The sequence below is a fragment of the Rhinopithecus roxellana genome, chromosome 1, assembly GCF_007565055.1.
Source record: "Rhinopithecus roxellana isolate Shanxi Qingling chromosome 1, ASM756505v1, whole genome shotgun sequence".
Lineage (NCBI taxonomy): Eukaryota > Metazoa > Chordata > Mammalia > Primates > Cercopithecidae > Rhinopithecus > Rhinopithecus roxellana.
In genome coordinates this window covers 160,007,108-160,027,369 of record NC_044549.1, presented here as the reverse complement: position 1 = coordinate 160,027,369, position 20,262 = coordinate 160,007,108, and the positions used below count along the sequence as shown (strand labels likewise).

General features: G+C 44.1%; 1 protein-coding gene across 1 annotated transcript in view; it reads right to left on the bottom strand.

Moving 5' to 3' along the window:
- The window catches only part of GPD1L (glycerol-3-phosphate dehydrogenase 1 like), a 64,599-nt gene that overhangs the window by 38,393 nt on the left and 5,944 nt on the right, over positions 1 to 20,262 (bottom strand). The window contains exon 2 of the mRNA XM_010354461.2: positions 4,482 to 4,659. Coding sequence (XP_010352763.1) covers positions 4,482 to 4,659 — 178 coding nt within the window. The remainder of the gene's footprint in view (positions 1 to 4,481; positions 4,660 to 20,262) is intronic.

The window sequence follows — 20,262 nt, the reverse complement described above, 5'->3', positions numbered from 1 at the left end:
AATGTAAATGATTAATTTTTTTTAAGTCTTGCCCTAACCTTATTTTCCATGTGATAACACCTAAAGCACTGAAACAAAACTCTTCATCCCAGTTGGTTCTTCCTCACCACTTCCACTATCCTTGGCATTTATTCAGACCACAAATAATGCCAGGCACTATTTCAGGTGCTGAGGAGACATTAGTGAATACAGACCTATGGAAGAAACTATACTCAAAGAGTTCACAGCAAAGTAAAAAGGTAAACATTGGACTTCATAATTAAAAACTTTTGCGCTTCAAAGGATACCATCAAGCAAGTAAAAAGAAAACCCACAGAACAGGAGAAAATACTTGTGAAGAAAGGGGATCTGTATCTAGAATATATAAAGAATTTGTATAACTCCCTAATAAAAAGACAATCCATAAATGGACGAAGAATTTGAATACACTTTTCTCCAAAGACATACAAGTAACAATAAGCATAAGATGTTCAATATGGTTAGCCATCAGGCAAATGAAAATCAAAACCGTCAATGAGACACCTGCTAGGATTAAAAAGTCAGATAACAGCAAATGCTGGTGAGAATGTGAAGAAACTGGAACATTCATACACTGTTGATAGGAATGTAAAATGGTACAGCCACTTTGTAAAACAGTCTGGCAGTTCCTCAAAAAGTTAACTCTACTCCTAGGTATACAGACAAAAGAACTGAAAACATATGTTCATACAAAACATTGTATATAAAGGTTCACATTGTACATAAAGTTATTATTCATAATACCCAAAGAGAGGAAACAGCTCAAATGACCATCAACTGATGAATGGGTAAACAAAATGTGGGACATCCATACAACAGGATTGTATTCAGTCATAAAAAGGAACGAAGCACTGATACATGCTACAACATGGATGGAGCTTGACAACATTATGCAAAGTGAAAGAAGCCAGTCACAGAAGACCACATATTGTAAGATGCAATCTATATGAAACATTGAGAATAGGTAAATCTATACAGACAGAACATAGATTAGTGGTCGCCTAGGGCTGTGGGACAATTGGGTACAACAGGAGGTAACTAGGAAAGGGTACAAGATTTCTTTTCAAGATGACGAGAATGTGTTAAAATTGGCTGTAGTGATGGCTGCATAGCTATGTAAATATATGAAAAAAGTCACTGAATTTTATGGTCTGTGGATTATATCTAAGTAAAGCAGTTTTTTTTTTTTTGAGACGGAGTCTCGCTCTGTCGCCCAGGCTGGAGTGCAGTGGCCGGATCTCAGCTCACTGCAAGCTCCGCCTCCCGGGTTTACGCCATTCTCCTGCCTCACCCTCCCGAGTAGCTGGGACTACAGGCGCCCGCCACCTCGCCCGGCTAGTTTTTTGTATTTTTCAGTAGAGACGGGGTTTCACCGGGTTAGCCAGGATGGTCTCGATCTCCTGACCTCGTGATCCGCCCGTCTCGGCCTCCCAAAGTGGTGGGATTACAGGCTTGGTGAAGCAGTTTTGTAAAAAACAGGCAGAAGATGAGAGGCAATGGCAACTATATTGCATGGGGGTGCTGGAATCTAAATCCTGGTGTCACTGGCTGAAGCTGGAACAGGGATGCAAAAGAGTCCTCTACCTTGATGAGCTCCAAACACAGGCTCTGGAAACAGAGCTAGAAAACAGGATCAATCATTTTGCAATTACAGAAAATAATGAGCATTATTTTCTTTTTTTTTTTTTTTTTTTTTTAGATGTAGTCTTGCTCTGTTGCCCAGGCTGGAGTGCAGCGGCACAATCTTGGCTCACTGCAGCCTCCGCCTCCTGGGTTCAGGCAATTCTCCTGCTTCAGTCTCCTGAGTATAGCTAGGATTATAGGTGTGCACCACCACACCTGGTTAATTTTTGTATTTTTAGTAGAAATGAGGTTTTGCCATGTTGGCCAGGTTGGTCTTAAACTCCTGACCTCAACTGATCCGCCCCCCTCAGCCTCCCAAAGTGCTGGGATTACAGGAGTGAGTCACTGCACTTGGTCCCAAAGTGCTGGGATTACAGGTGTGAGCCACTGCACCCGGCCTTCAGAAAATAATGAGCATTATTTTCATTCAGATCTAAAGGGAAATCGCAAACCCAGAAGGGCTCAGTTTTTAGTGAGCAGGCAATGGCATGGTGAAGTCACTGTAACAGAAGGCTCCCATGTGGGAGGGGCCACATGATGAGTGTGGACCTGGGGAAGGGTCAGGTGGGCAGCAGTTTGGGGGTCTCACACAGGAAAGTCTCAGTCTGAAGTCAGCACATCAAATGACAGCATAAACAGTGAGCTTGTGTTGACAGAAATGCAACAAACCTCTCCTGTTTGAACTGGAAAGAAAAACAATGATTAAAAACTAGTCTTTTAGGTGGCTACCTGAGGCTGGAGGATAAGGGACTGGGGACATGTTGGTCAAAAATTTCACTTAAACAGGAAGAACAGGTTCGAGAGATCTATTAGACATCAGCAGGGTTCTGGGAGTGAATTCTCCTGCCTCTGTCCATACCCAGTGACCAGGGGTGGGTGGCGGAGTCAGTCATGTGGGGGGCAGGCTCTCTCAACTCCTCTGTGTCAGTTCCTTCCCTCCCACTCTCCCTGTTCACAGCAGAGGCTCTAGCTTCACAGAACCACTCAGCAGATTCACTTCCCCCAACATTCCTTGAATATCCACTGGAGGAAAAGCACTGCACTAGGGACTGTGGGTGAATGAAGAGCCAGAAAGCAAGGTCACACACTGAGGGCACGTGGAGTTAGAAGACAGGTGCACAAGGGACTGGCGCCAGGCAGCGTGGGAGGAATATAACAATGAAACGTGTAGCTTACCGAAGGGAGGGGGCAACCAATTCTGATAAAAACGAGAAAAGTGAAGCTCAAAAGAATGATCTGACCCAAGAATGGATTAGAGATGACACCAGAGGCCTTCCATTGGAGTGGGAACAGCCGCCTCTTTCATTCTCTCCAGCAGATACTTGGACAACTTAACTTCTAAGCTCACAACCTTAAAGGTTCTTCCTCCCCCACCAACTGCACCAGGAATCACTGTAGGGAAATGCTGGCTCACCCGAGTCCAGAGCAGAAAGTCATCATTGTCTGGAAGGCAACAGATTCAGCATGCTCAGGAGCATGCTCAGGGATGAGTCCACCAGGAATCAATCTGAACCGTAGCCCTTAGCTGTGTGACCCTGGACAAGTTCATTAGCCTCTCTGAGTCCTGGTTTCCTCCACTATATAATCAAAATCATCATCCTAATAGGAAAACCAGTAGTATCAACCTAAGAGCATTATTGAGAGGATTAAATTAGACTATACGTATTGCTTAGCACGGTACTTGACACTAACAAATACTGTAACTAAAACTTCCCCACATTTACTGATTTAGACATCGGTCTCCCCTGCTCAGTTCCTTGAGGAAAGCAACACTGTCTTATTCCTCCTTCTGTCCCCAGCACCTAACATTGTGCTTTGCATGCACAGTGCATGCTCATAAGGTTTGGTGAGTGAATATGTGCAGTAAAGGGCATTTCACTAACACAGGAGACGAGCTTGTTGGGTTAACCATAGGAATCAGACAGCCACAACTGTCTGGTTTTCAAAGAGATTATGATAGAAAACCACAAAGGGGTGAATCTGACAACAGAAGAAGTTCATCAATTCCATTCAGACAAGCAGCAGGGTACACCCTTTTCACTCCCCAAGCTCGTTTCTTTCTTCCTCCGCAAGTCAATAGAAGGAGGTCAGGCAATAACCTGTATTTTTCTCTCCCAGACTTAATAAGCTTAAATTTAAACTGTCAGTCTTACATTTTCCCATTTTCCTCTATCTCCTTCTGTAATTTAGGCCTTGACCCTGACTTTAATTACAGACCAGTGCATTAGCTGTCCTAGCAAGCTGATCTCCTGCACTTAGGGTATACCAGGAGCTACTTGGGGAGCACGAACAGCCTAAGGCAAGTTCGTTAGTTCCAGACGTGGCTGGCACTTTGAATGCCAAGGAGGAAGCCTGTTATGGGCTGTACTCAGAATGTGACTATCTGGAAACAGTGTCTTTAAAGAGGTAATTAACTTAAGTCATTGGGGTGGGTCTTTATCCAATATGACTGCTATCTTTATAAGAGGAGATTATGACAGAGACAGGATCAGAGGGAAGACCATGTGAAAATACAGAAGATGCTATCTACAAGCCAAGGAGAGAGACCTCAGAAGAAATCAACCCTATCAACACCTTGATCTCACACTCAAAACCTCCAGAACTGTAAAAGATACATTTCTGTTGTTTAAGGTACCAGTCTGGCACTTTGTTAAGGTATCCTTAGCACACTAATAGGAAACCCATTTTCAGAGTCAGAAAAACCAAAATCAACCAACCAATTGGTAGTGGAAAGGAACTGGGGAAAAGAAAAGCAGCTTTCCCAGTTCTGAGTCCCAACGCTGCTCCGCCAAGCGTAACTTGCAGAATGAACCAATGTACGTTTCACCCCAAAGTCTTACCACATTTTCTGGCAGCTTGTGTCCAGGAAGATATTTTACATTTTCATGGTCATTATTTATGATGTCTGTCAGTTTTCTGCCATTAACTGTTTCTTCAAAGACCCACATCTTGACTGTGGAGGCAAACTTCTGAAGTTTCTTGACATTATTACCAATTATTTTTGCAACAGCTGAACCCCTACAAAAGAAACCGTGGAAAAGAACAAAAATAAACTCACTTGGGGCAGGAGAGAAAAAGCATTTGATCAAAATTCAGAAGACTTGTGTTTTGATTCTGATCCAAACACCGAGCTTACTCAAGATGTGATGTGTATCGGCCCCAAGCCATTTGAAACTGAGTTGTTTTCACCACCGCCTGTGACTGGGAAAGCACCAGAATTTGGTTTAAGGTCAAAATGCACCACCCCTTGAAACTAGTAAGAATCAACCTATCTTGGAAGACAACGTCACAGGCAGAAGAGAAATCCACCCCAAAGCATGAAAATGACCCTAGAAGGTCTTCAAAGGATATCGAGATGTACCTATGGTAAAATAAGCTGTGTCTTGATGAACTGCAGCAGGTGCAAGGCAGAAGCACAAAGGAAAGACAAGAACCCGAGTGGACTCCCGAAGAGGAGCAAAGGGAGAGCACAGGGCCCAGTCGCTGAGTACTTTGCACTCCCTCCTCTCCGCAACCAAGCTGGCCTCTGGCCCCTAAGCTCCCTCTTCTCTGCACCTCTATTTAGCAAACATGTTCTAGTGATGGCTCAGTCTCCCATAGGCTTTCCTACAGGGGACAAGAATGACCCTGATTTGTTAACATCAGTCCTCCTGACAGCAGTGCGTGTCTGCACATAGTTGCTGCAGCAGAGGAGGTGGGACCAGGCACCTGTGTCCATCACACAGAAGCCGCTGATGGGGCCACAGTGGGCACTCAATCCTAGCTGAGCCTGTCAGCTCTCCCCTCTGGACTTTCCACTAAGAAACGGTTTGTTTCTTAGCTGACTTTCCTGGTGTGAGGAGCAAATGAGAGAATGCAGTAAAGAGCATCTTGCAAATTCATGTGTTAGGGCAGTTGCTACTTTTTCTCACAATTATTCTCAAGACAATTTGATGAGATGGAGTAGGGGATGATAACAAAAGGTGGGGGCAGCCAAGCGGCTGCAGAACACGTTGGAGACATTTATTTTCATCCCCTGAAGAATCTGTGATTCTAACCCAACTATAATTCATCCCAGCATATAAAGCTATATGCTTTAACAACCACAAAACTTCAAATAATTCTAACAGATTATAATTATTGTCCCCTTCCTGACATAGAATGGATAAACTAAACAAGCGGTTCTCAACTTTAGCTGCACACAGAGTTACCTGGGAGATTTAAAAATCCTGAGTCCCAGACCACATCCCAGGCCAATGGAACTGGCACTTCTGCGGTGGGATCAGGCATCTGTATTTTTTAAAGCTCCCTGATGACTTGATGTGCAGCCGAGGCTGAGAGCCACTGCTCTGCACAATGATTAGAATCATGATGCCCTCCTCCCTCACGAAAGAATAGCTGTAGATATCAAGGCTATGCAGCTGTACCTGTGAAATTCTTATTCTATGCCAGCAGAACAGGTTATTAGATAAATACCCATTAATCCAATTCTCCTATTGACACTTTGTAGAAAGCAGGCCAGGAACCTCCCACCATCACTACCACCTTTATTCTAATCTTGCAAACAGCTGCTCATGTACTCACAGGGAGATAAAGGCTGTGGTTCACAGTGTTCCCTGGCATCAGGTAAATTTTACAAGGTCAGAGAGAACAAGCGTGGTTCTGGGGGACTGAGTGTCAACCGATGGGGGGGCTATGAGACACCAGGAATCTAAGTCTAGTAAGCCAAGAGGAAAAGTAAATCAGAACCAGGAATCCCTCCCCACGATCTCACTGGAATACACTTGCTTTCCCCTTTACAGCTGCCTCTTGAGGAAGCCAAACATTTGCAAACCTGTAGTATTTACTGCAGTGAGTTGGATTGATTGATTGATTGAGACAGGATCTCACTCTGTCACCCAGGCTGGAGTGCAGTGGCGCGATCACAACTCACTGCAGCCTCGACCTCCTGGGCTCAGGTGATCCTTCCACCTCAGCCTCCTGAGTAGCTGGGACTACAGGCACGTGCTACCACACCTGGGTAGAGTTAGGAACATTTAAACAAACATTGGTACTGTTAAGAACTAGGCCCTTCAGACCATGTCTGTATGTCCTTTGGGATTCAATGGGGCTTCAAGTGACGGTAAAAATTAATAAGGGGAATTCCAGTTATTTTACTCTTGGGGAGCCATCAAGACCTCATTCTACCTCATTCCTGGTTTCATCAATAATTTCATTCATTCACTCATTTATCTCAGTCATCAAATATTTACTGAGCACCTACTGTGTGTAACGCATTGGGCCAGATGGTGGTAATACAGCAGGGGAAAGGCAACGTGTTCTTTGCTCTCAAAAGCTTACCACCAGCTCAGAGAGATGAATAGCTAAAAGGCATTCATGATGCTGTGTGTGATAAGGGGTAGAGGAAAGTGGAAGCAGATGTGGTTTAAAGGGTAAACTGCAGTGGACTTCAATACAAAGGACCCAACTGCAATACACGTTGATCCATGACAAGTCTCCCAGGCTCAACCTTCTATTGAGAGAACCATAATGGACAGCCCGACCCAGGGTGCAGGGAGAAGACACAAGGATGGTGCTCAGGAAGACCAAACCCCTGCTGAGAAGCAAAAAAGGCTTCGCAAATCAGGGCTGGGAAAGGCAGACACAGCAGTGCTTTCCACCCAATACTCAGCTAACTGTAGACACATGAGTGAGCCCGACCAGCTGATCCATAACTCATAAGCAATCATAAATGCTTGTTATTTTAAGCAGCTGAGTTAGGGGAGAGTGGGCTGTGTTGCAGCAAAAGCCGATAGATGTACAAAGACAGCATCTTTGACACAACTAGAGGCCTCTCCGAGTAATTTTTGGCCAAGCTGTTGGATTTGCCACCCAGGGATTGGCAATGTAGTGGGAGGGATTGGGGGTTGGGGTAGTGTTGTGTTGAAGGAAGGACTGTGGAATTAAATTCACGGATGGAGAGGAACAAAACGATCCTAGTACCTTAAGGCCTAGTTTTGTTCTCTATATATAATTTATACAATAATTTTTTTGGCAAGGGTGGCGGGGAGGCAGGGCATGGAGGAGGAGGATCAGGACTTAAAACACTGTATTTCATGTTGTTTGAACCCCCTTTGGTATACTCTCTATGTTTGTTTGTTTGAGACAGTGTCTTGCTCTGTCCCCCAGGCTGGAGTGCAGTGGTGCAATCACGGCTCACTGCAGCCTTGACCTCCCAGGCTCAAGGGAATCGTCCCTCCCTGGCCTCCTGAGTAACTGGACTACATGTGTGCCACCACGCCCAGCTAATTTTTTAAAAAAAATTTTGTAGAGACAGAATCTATGTTGCCCAGGCTAGTCTTCAACTCCTGGGCTCAAACCTCCCAAAGGTGCTAGGATTACAGGCGTGAGCCACTGCGCCCAGCCCAATCTCCATGTTGAACTCAGTATTTTCTCTGTTGTCCACTTTTATCTGTGTGGTTTATAAAAAAATCAAAAAGTATACCCCATACCCCAAACTCCTTTGTGCCTCTGGAATGGTACCAGATGCATTTGTCCCAAGTGTTACCTCCTGTGACCAATATGAAAGAGCAGCTTCATTTTTCTTGTGGATCAAATAGAGCAAGAAAAATGTTTTGGAGGAGCCAGAGGGTTTTGAAGGGACCAGAGTCTACTTATAAGTGACACACCCTGTTCTAAAGAAATGGGCTGGGTGCGGTGGCTGACGCCTGTAATCCCAGCACTTTGGGAGGCCAAGGCAGGTGGATCACAAGGTCAGAAGATTGAGACCATCCTGGCCAACACGGTGAAACCCCGTCTCTACTAGAAATACAAAAAAATTAGCTAGGCGTGGTGGCGTGCGCCTACAGTCCCAGCTACTCAAGAGGCTGAGGCAGGAGAATCGCTTGAACCCAGGAGGTGGAGGTTGCAGTGAGCTGAGATCACACCACTGCACTCCAGCCTAGGCTATAAAGGAAGACTCTGTCTCAAAAAACAAAAAACAAAAAAAAGAGAAAGAAATGTGACTGACCAGCAGAAGGCCAGTCCAAAATTGTGCATAGATATTTTAGAGCTGAGCTTAAAATAAAAGTACTGACTACAGCCCACAAAGGTGGTTTGCATGTGAACAGGTCACAGTTGGGGTCCCGTGGCCACACTGCTGGCACTCTCCATGTCTCAGCTGGTTTCTGTAACACTACACAAGCATAGTCAGGCACAGGTCTTTATCTATCTATCTATCTATCTATCTATCTATCTATCTATCTATCTATCTATCTATCTGTGTTTCAACTCCCGCATATCTATCTTTCTGTCTACGTGCCTGCCTATTTTTAAACTCCTGCATATCTATCTGTCTGTCTGTCTTTCAACTCCTGCATTTTGAGAATCAAGGGCACAGGTCTTCACAAGGCTGGGTCAAGAGCATGAGCAGCCACCTCCACATCAGGCTCAGCTCATCCATCTACAAAATGATAGGTGGGGCAGGTAATTTTTAAGGTTCCTTCCAGGTCTATGATCTAATCCAGTGCTTCCCAAAGTGAGAAATGGGTACTAGGGATACACACAAAACCAAATGACACTGAATCACTCGTGCCCTTCTCAGCTCTCATGGTCCTAAGCGAGTGCAGAATGTCTCGCTGCAGTGCCATTAAGTGGTTACCATCTCTCCAGCATGTGCTAATTTCCCTTCTTCACAAAGTCTGAAGAGGCCTCAGACTCTGAGCCTTGGCAGGGAGCAATATCTGGCAAGAATTTATAACACCGTCTTGTTTTCATTCTACTGGCTTTTGTTGTTGTTACCTTCTACTTGTGACATTTACTATAGCGGTATGAAGTTGTCTTTTAAAGTAAACATTTAGGCTGGACACAGTGGCTTCCACCTGGAATCTCAGTACACTGGGAGGCTGAGGAGGGAGCATTTCTTGAGCCCAGGAGTTTGAGACCAGCTTGGGCAACATAGTGTGATCCTGTTTCTACAAAAAATAAAAAATTAGCCGGGCATGGTGGCTGTACCTGTAGTCTTAGCTACTCAGGAGGCTGAAGCAAGAGGATCAGTTGAGCCCAGGAGGTCAAGGCTGTAGTTGGCCATGATCATGCCACCACACTCCAGCCTGGATAATGGCACACACTATCTCCAAAAAAATAAATAAATAAAAATAAACTTTCAAAGAAAGAACAGCAATCAAATAATACTACAGCTATGAAGCAGATAGAGCCAAAGCCATAAGGGTGCTGCCTGCATGATGCGTTTAATCCTACCCAAACTCTTCATCTTGCAGATTAAGATGCATGAGACTGAGTCATGTTCACCTTGCATCCTACAATCCGGTATGGCCTCCAGGTGGGTCTTACCTGGGGAGGAGGTTGGGGAGCCTTCCAGGCAGAAGGCAGGCCCCTGGAGCAAAGGTCAATAACTAGCTAAGGCAGAACTTGGAGGACTCGGGTTTGCTGATGGCCAGTCCTGGGTCTTTACATAGATGCATAAAATTCTATTACCCATGAAATCATGAATTGTCTTAAGTCTTAGGCCTTAAAATACACAACAATTCACAAATCCTGTAACGCTATGCAAATGAAATTTAAAAGGAACTTGAGTAGATGTGTACTTCATATAAGAGTTCATTTAATCTTTATTACAGCCCACAAGAGAGGTGCCACATTATCCCCATTTTACAGATGAGGAAATTGAGGCCCAAAGAGCATAAATCAATAAATCATGCTGTCCATCTACAGTCAGCAATTCAAACCCAGATCTGAGTGTCTCCAAAGCCTGCACTTGTTGCTAATTTATATTTGCCCGATTGTAGGGTAGAATCTTTTATTGAAAATATTTATTGAGCATCCACTAATTTCAGACACCATGCTGGATGCAGGGGATGCAAGGGAATAAAAGCAGACAAGTCCCCATCCTCATGGAGCTTGGAGACTGGTAAACAGAGATTGATGTTGTTTCAACAAGCACAGAAAAAAATGTAACTGTACTGCCGGGCACAGTGGCTCAAGCCTGCAATCCCAGCACTTTGGGAGGCCGAGGCAGGCGGATCACGAGGTCAGGAGTTCAAGACCAGCCTGACCAACATGATGAAACACCGTCTCTACTAAAAATACAAAAATTAGCCGGGCGTGGTGGTGGGCTTCTGTAATCCCAGCTACTCAGGAGGCTGAGGCAGGAGAATCACGTGAACCCGGGAGGCAGTGGTTGCAGTGAGCCGAGATCGCGCCACTGCACTCCAGCCTGGGCAACAGAGCAAAACTCCATCTCAAAGAAAAAAAAATTTATATATATATATATATATATATCCGTACCACAGCGACCTATGTGGTCAAACAGGCAACACAGCGACACCTGGCGATGACGTCAGGGAAAGCTGGGAGAAAGTGTAGCCAGGGCGGAGCCCTGAGGCTTTGTGGGCCTTACCTGGGGAGGAGACTGGGTACCTTCCCGGCAGCAGGAAGGCCCCTGGGGCAAAGCTCAGTCATAGCCGGTGGCATGGCCAACAATAGGCACAGATTTTATCTAGAACTAACATGTCCAGGGAGGAGGGAAAAGAAGGAAGAGGAGAGAGTTTAAGGGAAGGAGAGAAGAGGAGATGGTGCAAGAGAAATGGAGAGGATCAGGGAGACTAAGGGAGGAGAGAAAGAGGAGGCAGAGAAGGTGGAGAAAACGGCGTGGCAGGGGGCAAGAGGCAAGGAAGGGACAGGGTGGGCAAAAACAGCACTAATTTGGTGCCTACCAGGTGTCAGGCACTGTTTCAAATACCTCACCCACATTATCCCTTTTAACCCTTCTGCTCTACGGCCCTGAGTCCCAGCTGGATGGACACCCACCTGCAGGAGGTCCTAACCCCCAGCTTGGCAATGCCCTCCCTGCCTCCACCCCCAGCTAACCCTTTGCCATTCATTCTGTCCACAGCCTTCTCACCCCTTTCTCTCTAAAAAGGTGTACTATTTAATTAGGCGGGGGATGTATCACTTCAGCCAAGGAATGGCCGCCTGTTTTTAAATAAAAATAAAAATTTCAGGACCCTCTGAATTTATTATGCCAAGGGGGAAGTTAGGCCTTGGAGACTGGGTTATGTATAACTTGCATGCTTGCAATTCTGTGTCACTCTCTGCCCCACTGTTCTTGACTTCCTCATTGTAAATGACTAGGAGAGACCAGATCTTCCCACTTCTAATTGCTGATCTTTGTTGTACATTAACTGCCTCCTTCATTGTCCTGTACCTAACTCACACCAGATAGTGTCAGTCCAAGACCCAATGATGGTTAATCTGCAGTGTGGAATGTTAAATATACCTCCCCCACCACTCAAAAAGACCACCTTGACTAATCAGATCATTGTAACTATGCATTAAGCCTTACACAGAAACATGCTAAAATCCTAATTTCTTGGAATCTGTTCTTTCTGGGCAGGCTCACATGGTTTTTTTTTAGACAGAGTCTCACTCTGTCGCCAGGCTGGACTGCAGTGGTGCGATCTTGACTCACTGCAACCTCCGCCTCCTGGGTTCAAGTGATTCTCCTGCCTCAGGCTCCCCAGCAGCTGGGACTACAGGCACGCGCCACCACGCCCAACTAATTTTTCTATTTTTAGTAGAGACGGAGTTTCACCATGTTGGCCGGCATGGTCTCGATCTCTTGACCTCGTGATCTGCCTGCCTCAGCCTCCCAAAGTACTGGGATTACAGGTGTGAGCAACCGTGCCCGGCCGGCAGGCTCACTTTTAACCTTTGCACTTAATTAAACTCTCTTTAAACTAGATTCTGACCTTTTTGATTATTTTAGGTTGACACTATCAAGTTGGGCCTAAACCTGACGAATTTGAGGCCAGAAAGGCCCTACAGTCCATCCTTCTTTTTACTGTGGAGGAAGTGGAGGTCCAGGAAGAATTCGCCGTCAACTAGATTCTCCACATTCCATGTCCCCATCTCTTCCAGAGCTGACCCGGGCTCGTTCCATGGGCAAGAGGGTGGTCCTTTGTGGTTTAAATAACATGCAGTTTTTCACTCATAAAAGCAATACATGAAAAAATAATTATGAATAATCTCATCACCCAGGCAGAACCACTATTAACATTCTGTGTAATTCTTTGCAGTCAAAGGGCTTTTAAAGAACAACCAAATGCCAGAGTATTCAATGCAAATGTTAAAAATGAAGTATTTTAAAAATAGATTCAACTTGGTGCGTGTTTATTTGATCTCTACATAGGGAAGCTTTCTAAGCTTGAAATCAAAGAAAGAAACCACAGAGGAAAAAAGATCAATATGAACAATTTCACTTAAAAGAGTAAAGAGACTGAAAAGGCATTCTATCAAAATTCAAACTGCAGAGGAAAATGCTTATGATAGAATGTTACATTTAACAAAAAGGATGCAAAATTGTACATACCATATGATTGCAAGTGTGCAATTAATAAATAATACCACCTCAGATCCACTTAGATAGCTACTATCAAAAACACAGAAAATAATAAATGTTGATAAGGATGCAGAGAAATCAGGACCCTTGTATACTGTTGGTAGAATTGTAAAATACTGCAGCCACCGTGGAAAACCAAATGGCAGTTCCTCGAAGAATTAAAAATAGAACTAACAAAGGATCAAGCAATTCTGTTTCTGGGTATATACCCCCAAAGAATTGAAAGCAGGGTCTCAAAGAGATATTTGTACACCCATGTTCATAGCAACACTATGCACAATTGCCAAAAGGTGGGAGCAACCCAAGTGTCCATCAACTGATGTATGGATAAGCAAAATGTGGTCTATACATGCAATGGGATATTATCCAGTCTTAAAAAGGAAGTTCTGACACATGTTACAACATGGATGAACCTTGAAGACATTATGCTAATTGAAATAAGCCAGATACAGAAGGATAAATAATGTATAATTCTACTTATATGAGGTACTTAGAGTAGTCAAATTCATAGAGACAGAAAGTAGAAGTGTGGTTTCCAGGGACTGGGGAAAGAGTAGATTGAGGAACTGTTGCTTAATGAATATAGAGTTTCAGATCTGCAAGATGAAAAGAATTCTGGAGATCTAATTCTTTTCAGCATTTTCGTTGTTTTCAATACTAACCATGTGAATATTCTTAACCCTACTAAACCGTATGCTTAACAATGGTTAAGACGGTAACTTTTATGTTATGTGTATTTTGTCACAATTAAAAAAACACACATTTAAAAAGGATTGCAAGAAAACACACAAGCACTAGCATAAGATCCAGCCTATGGTCAGATCCTATTAAAAGTATAGTCCAGGCCGGGTGCGGTGGCTCAAGCCTGTAATCCCAGCACTTTGGGAGGCCGAGACGGGCGGATCACGAGGTCAGGAGATCGGCTAACCCGGTGAAACCCCGTCTCTACTAAAAAATACAAAAAACTAGCCGGGCGAGGTGGCGGGCGCCTGTAGTCCCAGCTACTCGGGAGCCTGAGGCAGGAGAATGGCGTAAACCCGGGAGGTGGAGCTTGCAGTGAGCCGAGATCCGGCCACTGCACTACAGCCTGGGCGACAGAGCGAGACTCCATCTCAAAAAAAAAAAAAAAAAAAAAAAAGTGTAGTCCATGGACCAGCAGTGAAAATATCCCTGACAGCGTGTTAGAAATGCTGAACCTCAGGCCCCACCCCAGACCTGCTGAGTCAGAATCTGCTCTGTAACACAATCCCCAAGAGATTCACACGCACACTGAAGTGTTGATATCGTAGATGCACAACAAACATTTGTTGCACGAATACATCCTTTCTTATTGGTAAGGTTACAAGCAAATGTTATTGTGTTCTTCATACTTGCCTATCTTTTCCAAATTTTCCCAAACAGACATGTATTAGTTTATTTTTTATTCTGATTTTAAATCATTCCCATTTAGATATTTTAACAGACCCCAAATCCAAAGCAGACAAGTTTCAGCAAGTCCCAAGGCCTATTAGCCAACCAGAAAACAGAAACTATGGAGGTAACTGAAATCCACAGATGCTCCCTAAGTCTCATTTTAGTCGATACTTATTTCCATATTTTTTCAGAGCAGCCAAGTAGGAGCAGTTTGGGATGGACCACACACCTATCAGCCTGTTCAAAAATGGCTATCCATGACCTGGTCAGCCACGCTATCAACCCCACATACCATGGGAATAATGTTCATCTGAGTGAATGGAGGAATGGTCAGCGATTAATTCAGATCAGAATCAAAGACATAGGTAGCAGGAGAATCTACCTGCCCACTCAGAAGAAGAACACACAGGATGCTGGAGAATGTCTAAGTCACAGTCTCAAATTGCCTTTAAGGACCACCAGTCTTAAGCAAGGATGGCAGAGAACCAAACTGTCCATGGCGCTTCAAACAAGCATATTCTATATCCTAGCACAGATTTTTTAGATAAATACATTCTGCAGGCCCATCTATTGATAATGGAAAGAACCATATAGTGCAAATTCTAACAGCCACCTGGCACCTGGTCTCTGTTGACATAGTAACTGAAAGACTATACACCCCTGCCCTCATTCCTGGATAATGAGAATCACTGAAAACCATTTGCAAACATCCACCAGAGTCTCAATGATGCAAAAGCTCAGCTTTCAAACCTGAACTCTACACCAGACATGCTAGGTAATCCAGAACAAACAAACCTCTTTTCTGCTCATGTTTCTAGGTCCTCTACAGTTGGAATGTCACTCTCCACCTTCCTCATACCTGCTTATTATGAAGTGAAAAATGAAATAAGAAATCATGACTAAATTATTTCTCATGCATTGCTAATAGTTCTGGCTTCTACCCACATATAGGCAGAGGTTCAGTATAAGGCTATTCACTGCAGAACTCTTAGACTATCCATCAAGAGCAAACTGATTAAACAAAAGTGTATCTATGCCCAGGAATATTACACAAGTATAAAAAAGAATGAAATGTTCTTTATGTATAGATATGGAAAAGGCTTCAAGTCACAGTTACATGAAAAAGCAAGGAGAAAATAAGTATGTAGAGCTCCACTGCATATGTAGCTATGCATAGCATTTACATTTTAATTAGTTAACATTTACATTTAGTCCCAAGAGCCACATTTCAAGTGGGCAGGAAGGCAGAGAACTTCAACCACTCTACTGCCTAGTATCTGTGTAACTTAGAACACATTACATAACTTCTGTAAGCTCAGACTTATTATAAAATAAGGATGATGACAAGACAGTACCTCATACTGTGAGGATTAACTGAGATAACACATTAAGTGCTCAAGGGGTTACCCGGGATAGTCCTTACTACTGAATCTAACGTTTGTGCAACTGTGGGCCAAAGCTGAGCACGAGCTGACTGTGTCAGGCAAGGCCTCACAGATGGGTTCTACTTGGGTAGAAGTAACTATTCCAAGTAGTAGTAAATTTAAATATGAATAGTAGTAAAATTAGTAGTGTAAATCAGTCCAAGCTAGATGCTGTCAGTCACCACCCCAATCCCTACCCCGGCTTGCTACTGTAAGTCACAGCACCCTTTTCTGGCAAAGATACTCTCTTCCCCAGAATCCTTCTTAACACAAAACTCTGCAGTCACCATCAATCAGCTATAGTCAGCGCTGGAGATGAAATCTATCTGCCATCATTGCTGGTCCTGGTTGTGAGGCTCAGAATCATGTTACTCAAACTCACAAGAGTTCATTTTAAGCACGTTACCGTAAGATTTATTGTTTAAAACAAGATCCTTCTGAGAATGCTCTGAAATTAGGCTGGGACAAGTATAAACCATTGTCCAAGACAAATGTGAATGCATGGTCACTTAATGATATGTGATAATGCAAATTTATCCATAATCATTTCTAACATTTATATAACATGTTACAGTTGTCAAAGTGTTTACACACGCAGAATTTCAACAGACAACCCACACAGTGGAGAACCTTGGAGTACAGTCTACAAAAGGCACTTCCTGTCACTGGGTGGATCCACTCAAGAAACCCAACTTATAAAAGTTCAACCTGGCCGGGCGTGGTGGCTCACGCCTATAATCCCAGCGCTTTGGGAGGCCGAGGCAGGCGCATCACGAGGTCAGGAGATTGAGACCATTCTGGCTAACACGGTGAAACCCCGTCTCTACTGAAAATACAAAAAAATTAGCCGGGCATAGTGGCACATGCCTGTAGTCCCAGCTACTGGGGAGGCTGAGGCAGGAGAATTGCTTGAACCCGGAAGGTGGAGGTTGCAGTGAGCCAAGATCACGCCACTGCACTCCAGCCTGGGTGACACAGTGAGACTCCGTCTCAAAAAAAAAAAAAGTTCAATCTACAAAAAAGGGGTTTAGATGCTTGAAGACATTTCCATCGAGCTGAGGTAGCTACATGAATTACTAATTTCATCTTGGGGATATGTCTGACCAGATAGCCAGTGTTAGGGCTATTAGGTTAGAGTTTTCCTCCTCCTTCAGGACTAGAAAAACACAAATCCTTTGGTTCTTTTTTTGCCTATAACACATGCAAACCACTTCCTCTCTTCAGCACTGGAAAAACCAGGTAGAGAAAATCCAAATGATAAGGCTATAGTTTTCTTAGAACATACATGTGCATCTGCAGAACCACTCTGGCTGTAATGATAACAAGAGGTGAAGCCAGCTGGACTTCCTGGGTCACGTGGGTACTTGGAGAACTTTTCTGCCTAGCTAAAGGATTGTAAATGCACCAATCAGCACTCTGTAAAAACGCACCAATCAGCACTCTGTGTCTAGCTAAAGGATTGTAAATGCACCAATCAGCACTCTGTATCTAGCTAAAGGATTGTAAACACAGCAATCAGCACTCTATAAAATGAACCAGTCAGCAATCTGTAAAATGGACCAATCAGTGCTCTGTAAAATGGACCAACCAGCAGGATGTGGGTGGGGCCAAATAAGGGAATAAAAGCTGGCCACCCCAGCCAACAGTGGCAACCCACTGGGGTCCCCTTCCACGCTGTGGAAGCTTTGTTGTTTTGCTCTTCAAAATAAATCTTGCTGCTGCTCACTCTTTGGGTCTGCACTATCTTTATGAGCTGTAACACTCACTGCAGAGGTCTGTGGCTTCACTCCTTAAGTCAGTGAGACCACAAACCCATCAGGAGGAACAAACAACTCCAGATGCGCCACCTTTAAGAGCTGTAGCACTCACTGCAAAGGTCTGCGGCTTCACTCCTGAAGTCAGTGATACCATGAACCCACCGGAAGGAATAAACTCCGGACACATCTGAACATGTGAAGGAACAAACTCCGGACACACCATCTTTTTTTTTTTTTTTTTTTTGAGACGGAGTCTCGCTCTGTTGCCCAGGCTGGAGTGCAGTGGCCGGATCTCAGCTCACTGCAAGCTCCGCCTCCTGGGTTTACACCATTCTCTCGCCTCAGCCTCCCGAGTAGCTGGGACTACAGGCGCCTGCCATCTTGCCCGGCTAATTTTTTGTATTTTTTTAGTAGAGACGGGGTTTCACCGTGTTAGCCAGGATGGTCTCGATCTCCTGACCTCGTGATCTGCCCGTCTCGGCCTCCCAACGGACACACCATCTTTAAGAACTGTAACACTCACTGCGAGGGTCCGTGGCTTCATTCTTGAAGTCAGCAAGACCAAAAACCCACCAGAAGGAACCAATTCCAGACACAGTAAGAATGAGAAACTGTTTTACTACCTAGGACAGTGTTTCTCAAACTGAAGGTTATACAGGTACAAAATAAATACGAGGAGAAAAGATCACAGTTAATCACCCACAGTAACATTTGCTACTGTGAAACATTTGTTTCTGGTTGGATAGGAAGTGTCCTCTATCATAATGTAAAATTGTATGTCAGTTAGTTGCAAGTCAAAAAATTTAAAGCCACAGATTTAGGAAACTATGAATCTACTGAACACATGGACTAGAAAAGCATCTGGCCTAATTCGTGCTACAGCTTGAAAAGTGCCTATTAAGCTCATGAAGGTTTGCCTTCTCTTACTCTTGTTAGAACCCAACCATCACATGGAGAAGCCTGAGCTAGCCTGCTGAAGGATGAGAGACATGTGGGCTGGTCACTCCGGTCACGCTGGCTGAAGCCTGCCCACTGCTAGATGTGAAGGATGTCATCTAGGACCAACAGTCCCAGCCACGCTGGGTGTGGTGGCCCATGCCTGTAATTCCAGTACTTTGGGAGGCCAAGGCGGGAGGATTACTTGAAAGCCCAGGTGTTCGAAATCAGCCTGGGCAACATAGTGAGACCCCACCTCTATGATGAAATCTCAAAATTAGCCAGGTATGGTGGTGTGTGCCTCTAGTCCCAGCTACTCGGGAGGTTAAGGTGGGAGGATTGCTTGGACCTTGGAGGTTGAGGTTGCAATGCATTGTGATCATGCCACTGTACTCCAGCCTAGGTGACAGAGTGGGACTCTCAAAAAACAACAACAAAAAAAAGGTGGGTGAGAGTGTCCAACCAACTCACCAGCCAACCACAGCCATATGAGTGAGCCTGGGCTAAATCAGCAGAAAATCTGGCCCAGGTTAGCCCAAATTGTTAAACCCCAGAATCTTGAGCTAATAAATGATTGCTGTCTGAAGCCACTTAGTTTGAGGGTAGACTGTTAGGCAGTGAGAGATGACTGATTGAGCTCTCCTCTTCCAATTGTGGAAGAGACTGAGCCTCAAAGCAGAATAACTACGAAGTGTCACCAGTATAAACTTATGGGAGCCCAGGACACCTTTGGCACAATGAGCTTAGTCCCTGACATCACCAAGGTGGGGAGGAGGAAAGGGAAAGGAGAATGGTGACACAGATGGTGAGGACCCCAGAAACCACCATCCACCTGCAACTACTGAGAGACTTGGGGATGCTACTTGGCCTGCCAGAGACAAGATTTAGGGGATATGTGACTTTTCTGTCCAAAGGGACATGACTTAGAGAAGAGGAGGCTCACCCAGGTGTTGCTCTGGGATTAACAGGTCAAAGTTAGAGGCGATAGATTTTTAGCTTAGATTTTTCTAAGATTTTTCTTCAAATACAAAGAACAAAAAAAATTAGAGTTTTCTAACAATTAATCTTCTAATTAATTTTAAGATTAATTGCCTTGAAAATAGTAAACTATAATCATCTGTCATAGCTACAGGAGAAGGGATGACTACATTGGTGGGAAACTGAATGAGATGATTTTTAAGGCCTTGCTTCCATTTTATTTCTCAGAAGGGGAATATAAAATTGGATTTTTGTTGGGAGGATACTCAGCATTTTTATGAAAATGATATTTGTCCTCATGTAAAAGTATGCTTCACACTGAAAATGGTAAGAATTTACAGAAACATGGTCTTTGGGGTTAAAAGGATCTGGGTTTCAAGTTCACATTATTAAGTGTTGACCTAAGCAAGTTTTCTCTAAATCTTAGTTATGTCATCTAACATAGGGATAATAATAGTACCCCACAGGCCTGTTATAATGTTTAAATGAAATAACACCATGTACATGACACACAGAAAATGATCAATTATTATATTTATGCCTCTTAAGGAACAGAAGGAGATGGAATGGAAGAATGAAGCAAGAGGTGAAGGTTAAGAAATGAAAGGTTGGCCGGGCGCGGTGGCTCAAGCCTGTAATCCCAGCACTTTGGGAGGCCGAGACGGGCGGATCACGAGGTCAGGAGATCGAGACCATCCTGGCTAATATGGTGAAACCCCGTCTCTACTAAAAATAC